Source organism: Zingiber officinale, chromosome 1B (genome assembly GCF_018446385.1).
Source record: "Zingiber officinale cultivar Zhangliang chromosome 1B, Zo_v1.1, whole genome shotgun sequence".
Classification (NCBI taxonomy): domain Eukaryota; kingdom Viridiplantae; phylum Streptophyta; class Magnoliopsida; order Zingiberales; family Zingiberaceae; genus Zingiber; species Zingiber officinale.
In genome coordinates this window covers 138,607,901-138,616,319 of record NC_055986.1, presented here as the reverse complement: position 1 = coordinate 138,616,319, position 8,419 = coordinate 138,607,901, and the positions used below count along the sequence as shown (strand labels likewise).

Here is an 8,419-nt window from a genome sequence, read left to right as displayed (position 1 = left end):
TCGTGTGAGCACTATTGAAGGAAACGCTCGCCTGCAGCTAAATACGATGCTAACGGTTGGATCTCGATCGATTGGATTGCTCCCAATCGATCGGGGAGGCTTTGGATCGATCAATCGATCGATCCAGAGTGCCTCTGTGCTCTCTGGAATAGCCTGGATCGATCGGCTGATCGATCCAGGGCTTATCGCGCACAAACATAAGCTCCCAATCGATCCACTGATCGATTGGGACCTCTGGATCGATCCACGGATCGATCCAAAGGGGCTCTGTTCGTGGGGACTCACCCGATCGATCAGCTGATCGATTGGGCATGATCCAATCGATCGGCTGATCGATCCAGATCTGTTGGATCAATCGGCTGATCAATCCAGATCTTGGTTTTTGCCCAAAAGTAAGTCAAAAACCCCCTAAACCAACATCCAGTCAACCATGACTTGTTGGTACATAAAACCTAGCATCCGGTCACCCTTGACCAGCTAGGACTCTCTCACCAAGTGTCTGGTTAATCCCTTTGACCCACTTGGACTTTTCTCCTCTTGCCAAGTATCCGGTCAATCCCTTTGACCTACTTGGACTTTCACCAGATGTCTGGTCAACCTTGACCCATCTGGATTTCCCCGTGCCTGGCTTCACTCACCAGGACTTCCCTTCTGCTCACTAGGACTTTCACCTGGCTTCACTCACCAGGATTTCCCTTCTGCCTAGCTTCACTCACTAGGTCTTCTCATCTGCCTGACTTCACTCACTAGGACTTTCACCTAGCTTCACTCACTAGGGTTTCCTTCTGCCTGGCTTCACTCACCAGGACTTTCACCTAGCTTCACTCACTAGGATTTTCAGTCAAGTATCCAGTCAACCTTGACCTACTTGACTCTCCTTCACAATCTCCCCACATGAACAATTGCTCCTGCAATATTCATGTGTTGTCTATAAGTATTGTCAAACATCGAAACCAAATCATCAAGACTCGAGCTTGACTCACTTCAAGCCCAGTCAAACAGGTCAACCTTGACCTAGGGAATATTGTACCAACACACACATGTTCGAGATTGAATGCAACACCATTGTTTTCGGATAAATATTTTTCGTACGCAAACCTCAATATATCTTCACCACTATGACCACTTCGATATGAACTATAAATACTATTATAATTTACGTTGAATCAATATACCTTCTTTTGGATTGTATTGTGCCAATGTGACCGTATAACATTTGCACTTCTGGTGTTTGAACCTAGGGGAAGATTCTCATTGTAGTAGCTTGTAACCCGTCCCCAAAAAACATCCGCCTTTTGATCATTGTCGATTATTGGATCATCACTGATAGTGACAAAACTTCTCGCTAAGACCTCGTCTTCAACCTTTATCCAACTTGAACGCTTTCTTGTACCCTTAGCATTTGAAACCGTCTTTTCTAAATTGACCACCTCAATTAGGGATTCACGATCGGAAAGTTGAGTCTCCGGGACAAAAGTCGGAGTTGCAGGTTCATTCGACATCGAAGGAGTGAAAGACATACCAGTTGTGTGCGGGGTACCATATCCATGAACAACCGACGACGTGAAATACGGATGACTCATGTTTTGCCAATATTCGGTTGGAAGCGGTTGATATGGACTAATGGACCTCGAGGGGCATAATTCAGATGATTCATAGAATTTACAAAACCTTGGAAATTTTGAAGATTTTGTGGAGGAAACGACATATTGGGAAATGAATGTGGGTATTGATAATTTGGTGGAATTTATGGATTTTGGGAAGATGAATATTCTTGTGAGTTGTTTGTAGAATTCAAGAAATTTGTAAAAAATATCCTATTATTTTCATCCATTTCGGATAGAAAATAAGATGGTAGGAACTTGAAAAAAATAGATGGTGAGAGAATTTAGAGAGTAGAATTGAAAGAGTAGTGAGTTGGAATGAAAATATGTATGCATATTGATGGTTATTTATAGATGAAATTTCGAACTAGCCGTTAACTAGTCATTAAAAAATAATCGTTAAATAACTAGCCGTTATTTAATTTTTAATTTAAAAATTTACATTTAAAAAAGCTTGAACACCATGAACGCTTCACTGAACACTTGGACGCGTTTATTTAAATAACTAGCCGTTATTTAAAAAAAAGAAAAAATAAGCCATTATTAAAAAAAAAAATGTTTACACATGGGGTGGGCCCGCCTTGGCCCACCCCATGAACGCTTGAACGCATTCAAGTACTTTAACGCCGCGTTGGCATCTGCAACGCGGCGTTAACGCTCTTAGGCATCAGCCCATTCCTTGGTTCTACCCCTAGCTCCTTTTTGTTCGGGCATAATCCGGTGGAACTCGTATTTTAGTTTGGGTAGCCACGAGCAAATCTGGCTGAACCCAAACAATGCACTGGTCCCGTCCTTAAAAAAAAATTGATGAATTCAATTAGCCTTATTGACTAGTCTTAAGATGATCAGTCCGATCACATGAAATTTTCTCATCGATCATCAGAGTAAATCAGAAAGTATTCATGACAGACGACAAAAAAACATAGCATCCTTTGGTTACGCACTTAATTGAAAAAAATTCTATAAATTTACTATAACTAAGGATGAAATAATTAACTAAATGATAATTTGAATATCGTATTGTTATACTATAAGTCGGCCCAGTCCTTTTTGAGGAATTTATTTAAAGGGTTATTCAAAGATTATCTTCATTCGGGGCCTTTTGCCTTGTTCGTTTCGGGCTTCCTTTTTAGTGGGCTTTATGTTTGGACTATTTGCGTAAAAAGAGGCAATGGTATTGAAATATAGTGGGCTTTATATTCGTTATTCACTTTTCGTCTTGAGAAACCCTAACCCTAGCCACTCCCTCCAAAATCTTTCATGGACGATAGCCTCTACGACGAATTCGGCAACTACATCGGACCTGAGATCGAGTCCGACCATGGTTCCGACGACGACGAGGACGCCTCCCTCGGAGATAAGTCCGCAGACGGGTCTGCACACTCAGACGACGACGAGCCTGGCTCATCTCCTCCAGGCCCCGCCTCCAATGGTTGGATCACCACTTCCGGCGGACCATACGACATGGACGTCGACGCCGCTGCCAACCAGATCGTTCTGGCTGAGGACAAGAAGTACTACCCTACAGCTGAAGAAGTCTACGGTGAGGGTGTGGAGACCCTCGTGATGGACGAGGACGAGCAGCCTCTGGAGCAGCCCATTATCAAACCCGTCCGCACCCTCAAGTTCGAGGTCGGGGTCAAGGATTCCTCCACCTACGTTTCCACCGAGTTTCTGCTAGGTCTTGCCTCCAATCCTTCGTTGGTCCGCAATGTGGCGCTTGTGGGACACCTCCAGCACGGGAAAACGGTTTTCATGGACATGCTTGTTGAACAGACCCACGAGATCTCCACCTTTGATTCTCAAAGCGAGCGGCATATGAGATATACTGACACGAGGATCGATGAGCAGGAGAGGAAGATATCGATCAAGTCTGTGCCAATGTCTCTGGTGCTTGAGGATAGCAACGCGAAGTCGTATCTTTGTAACATAATGGACACTCCTGGCCACGTCAATTTCTCAGATGAGATGACTGCTGCACTTCATTTAGCAGACGGAGCCGTGCTGGTTGTGGATGCTGCAGAAGGTGTTATGGTATTGTACTGTGCTTTATCTCCTTCCTTATGAATTGTATTTACACAGACTTGATTTGACCATCAAAGTTTAAAGAAATGCACTTCCTGGTAAATGGAGTTCTTTCTTCGTGAATTATGCTTGAATTCCATCAATACTTCTCAATTTGTCGAATCTTATTCCATTATACACTTCTCAGGTGCTTCCTAGTAGTTTTCTTTTGTGAGACATTTTGCCTAATGTTTCCGGCTTTTGAAATAGGTGCTCGCTAGATGACTAAAATACCAATTAGCAAGGTTTTTGGATAGAAATATATTTATTGTTAGAATCACAGAATACATAAAATATGTGAGCAGCTTAAGATAGTTTTAATGTCATTTAAATATTTCCCATTTGGTTTGTGAAGCTGTATGCTTCTCTCTAAATTTAATCAACACAACGCCTCCAATTGACATCATGATATTAACTGTCCTTGTGAGTTTTAAAATGCATTTGCATTAACTATTAAGTTATCCCTCCCAAATAATGCATCTATATACCTTCTTTGAGTATAGATACTAATGCGACACTGCAATAATCTTTGACAGTAGTTTGATAACCCTTGACAGTTTTATTTGATGATACAACAACTTGCAAGTGGCAATCTCAGTAAAGAATATCATCTTGTTGTCCATTTTATGGTACATGCAAAACATATCAAGCTTCAAATGAGTGCAAAAATCTCATGGCTGATTTAGTGTAGTGATTAAGCACTTCATTGCAAAACATATTAAGCTTCAAATGTGGTCATAAATATCTTTGTCTGGGTTTAGTTATCACAATTATCTATAATATTTTAGGAGAAAAATCTATTTGCTTTGTCCTCTTTTTTACCCCATATTTGCTGCTTTTAGTTAAACAAATGGGTTTATTCATCTAACTAGCTGCTGTCTTAATTGGGAACATTTTTCCAAAAACTTGTAGACTGAAATATATTCTTCCTTTCTACTGTTGATTGATCAGGTGAATACTGAAAGAGCTATAAGGCATGCAATCCAAGAAAGAATGCCAATAGTGGTGGTTATAAATAAAGTGAGTGTTTTTTTTATTGTTGTCAGAACATTAATATATGTATGTACACACACACACACATCTTAAGCAATATTTTTTTACATTTTTTTTAAAATTTTTTGCTTTAGGTTGATAGGCTTGTAACAGAGCTTAAGCTGCCTCCTACTGATGCATACTTTAAGCTGAGGCACACATTGGAAACTATCAATGATCTGATATCCTCTTGCTCCACAACAGTTGGAGGTACCCAAATGGTTGATCCTGTTGCTGGAAATGTTTGCTTTGCTAGTGCAAGTGCTGGCTGGTCTTTCACATTGCAATCATTTGCTAAGCTATATGTCAAGCTTCATGGCATACCATTTGACTCCTCGAAATTTGCATCACGCTTGTGGGGAGACCTATATTATCACCCTGACGAAAGAGTATTCCGAAAGAAACCTCCTATGGGTGGAGGAGAAAGATCATTTGTTCAATTCATTCTTGAACCATTGTACAAAATCTATAGTCAAGTCATTGGAGAACATAAGAAGAGTGTTGAGTCAACTCTTGCTGAACTTGGAGTTACACTGAGTAATGCAGCTTATAAGATGAATGTGAGACCTTTGTTGAGGTTGGCTTGTAGTTCTGTCTTTGGATCAGCTACTGGTTTCACTGATATGCTTGTGCAGCACATTCCCTCTGCTAGGGATGCTGCAATGAAGAAGGTGGAGCACATATATACAGGGCCTCTGGACTCATATATTGCTGAAGCTATGAAAAAATGTGATCCATTTGGTCCTCTTATGATCAATGTCACAAAACTTTACCCTAAATCTGATTGTAGCGTGTTTGATGCTTTTGGTCGTGTTTATAGTGGTACTATACAGACTGGTCAAACTTTGCGAGTGCTTGGAGAAGGATATTCGCCTGAAGATGAAGAAGATATGACTGTTAAAGAAGTTACCAAATTGTGGGTATATCAGGCTCGGTACCGGATTCCGATCAGTAAAGCCCTTGCTGGCTCTTGGGTTCTAATTGAAGGTGTTGATGCTTCAATAATGAAGACTGCAACTCTGTGCCCTTTGGATATGGATGAAGATGTGTACATTTTTAGGCCGCTTCGCTTCAATACATTATCAGTTGTGAAGACTGCAACTGAACCATTGAACCCAAGTGAGCTTCCTAAGATGGTGGAGGGCCTAAGAAAAATTAGTAAGAGTTATCCTTTAGCTATTACAAAGGTTGAAGAGTCAGGGGAGCACACTATCCTGGGGACAGGAGAGATCTATCTTGATTCGATTATGAAAGACTTGAGGGAACTTTATTCTGAAGTTGAAGTTAAGGTTTGTCAATTAATTCCTTGAACCTAATGTGTTTTAGTAGAATCATGTCCATTTGCTGAGAACTAACAAAATCTAATCCTTTAGGTTGCAGATCCAGTTGTTACTTTTTGCGAGACAGTGGTTGAAACATCGTCAATGAAATGTTTTGCAGAAACACCTAACAAAAGGAACAAAATTACCATGGTAGGTCCCTACTGTCAAAAAGATTTTGATAATTGTGGCAGTTGATCGCATGGATGGGCATGAACTTGCCTTCTTCTCATGTATAGGTTGCAGAGCCATTGGAGAAGGGGTTAGCAGAAGATATTGAGAATGGCATTGTTAATATTGATGCACGCCAGAGGGATATTAGCGATTTCTTCCAGAAGCGCTATGACTGGGATTTGCTTTCAGCAAGGTCTATTTGGGCATTTGGTCCAGACAAACAGGTAGGACATCTTATCTGATGAAGGATAGTCAGTAAAGATACTGCTTATTGTCGTTTAACACAACCACTAGGATATTTGCTATCCAAAATTGTCCTTTTACAATTTCTACTGTTTTTACGATAGAAGGTATTGCTAATCGCCTTGATGAACCACAGATTCTTATAACTTCATCTATTTGTTTTTATTGCTTTTGTTCCTCAGTCTCGTTGAAATGTGTGTACAGGGACCTAATATCTTGTTAGATGACACTCTTCCAAGTGAAGTTGACAAGAATCTGTTGAATTCTGTCAGAGATTCCATTGTTCAGGGGTAGCAATATGTTATGTTATTAATTTATTTAAGAAATTAATTTCCTCTTTTATCTTATTTGCTAATTGCCAGCCTTTCTGGTTCTCCAGTTTCCAATGGGGTGCCCGAGAAGGACCTCTTTGCGATGAACCCATTCGTAATGTAAAATTCAAAATATTAAATGCATCAATAGCTCCAGAGCCTTTGCATCGAGGAGGAGGACAGATTATTCCCACTGCACGGAGAGTGGTGTATTCAGCTTTTCTTATGGCAAATCCTCGGCTGATGGAACCTGTTTACTATGTTGAGGTAGTATGACTTCTTATTACCAGTTGAAGCAAATTACTTGTGTTTTACTTATGACTGGTAGAAATGCATTTTCACCTCTTTTTTTCTTTTGTTATTTCAGATACAAACCCCAATAGATTGTGTCTCAGCTATTTACACTGTGCTGTCTCGAAGGCGAGGACATGTAACCCAAGATGTACCTAAGCCTGGCACGCCAGTGTATATCGTAAAGGTTTGAACTTTTGGTAATTTTTTTTTCTGCATTTGAACTACATTTTGCTGAAGTGTTCTTTCATTCTTGTGAAGATTTGGCGTTTCCTATGATGACTAGATAGTTTATTGACATATTTATTTTAATAAAACAGGCCTTTTTGCCTGTGATCGAGTCATTTGGCTTTGAGACGGACTTGAGATACCATACTCAAGGGCAAGCTTTTTGTCTCTCAGTTTTTGATCATTGGGCTATCGTTCCTGGTGATCCATTGGATAAGAGTATTGTTCTACGACCACTTGAACCAGCCCAAATACAACACCTTGCTCGTGAATTCATGGTCAAGACTAGACGCAGAAAGGTACACTTGTTCTATTTTTAGTTTAAATATCTATTTCAGTGCATATCTGAGAAAAAATATTTTTCAGGGTATGAGCGAAGATGTGAGCATTAACAAGTTCTTTGACGAAGCCATGGTTGTGGAGCTCGCACAGCAGGCAGCTGACATGCATCTGCAAATTATGTAGCCAAAAACACACCACTCTTGTTTCCTGGTAGTCTGTTCGACCGATGTTTTCCAAATGGATATGTTTGTCATGATGTCATCTCCTCACGGGTTAATTAACATGGTGCTTGGGCTTACTGGTTTTGGGCTCTCCGTGCTATTTGCTGCAGCTGAAATCTGCACTTGTCTGTGCCCCTAGTGCAAGGCAAACATGATTGTTGATCATCGAAGAGAGTTGTATGTAGCTAAGTTTATCTTGGATCTTGATATTACACTATAGTATAGTTGGGACGCAAGATTACGATGATGATGTAATGAGTTATGTTACAATTTCATTATTGTACGGTGGCATTCAGCGAGCTAATATGATGCATTTATTTTTCATTTTGGTTTGTTTATCTTGGATATTTCCAAAAGAATACAATCATCCATTTTTCTGAAGTAGAGGTGCAAAAGTTGACGATGCTTTGAATGAGTTGCGATGCTACAAGCTTAAGCGTTTTTATTATGTGTCGCACGTTCAAATAATAAAAGATTTATTAGTACGAGGCCTCAGCTTATGTTAATTGTTATATTTACATAACATTGTTGTGGGCACTTCTGAGTTCAGGGCAGATGAAAGTTCTGAGTTGTGATTCAGTGACCCGGCGCTTCATATTTTATTATTTTACAAATAATTAAGGGGCCTTTTTTAAAAAAAATCAAATGGG

The 8,419-nt window shown here is 40.1% G+C and overlaps 1 protein-coding gene across 1 annotated transcript; it reads left to right on the top strand.

Moving 5' to 3' along the window:
• The first annotated feature begins 2,812 nt into the window (after positions 1 to 2,812).
• LOC121981835 (110 kDa U5 small nuclear ribonucleoprotein component CLO-like) lies at positions 2,813 to 8,093 on the top strand. The gene is made up of 10 exons (XM_042534590.1): positions 2,813 to 3,638; positions 4,620 to 4,688; positions 4,796 to 5,989; positions 6,074 to 6,172; positions 6,259 to 6,417; positions 6,641 to 6,726; positions 6,816 to 7,014; positions 7,115 to 7,225; positions 7,359 to 7,565; positions 7,633 to 8,093. Exons 1-10 carry the CDS (start codon positions 2,865 to 2,867, stop codon positions 7,729 to 7,731), a joined length of 2,997 nt encoding a protein of 998 aa, XP_042390524.1. The 5' UTR covers positions 2,813 to 2,864; the 3' UTR covers positions 7,732 to 8,093.
• Positions 8,094 to 8,419: the final 326 nt, after the last annotated feature.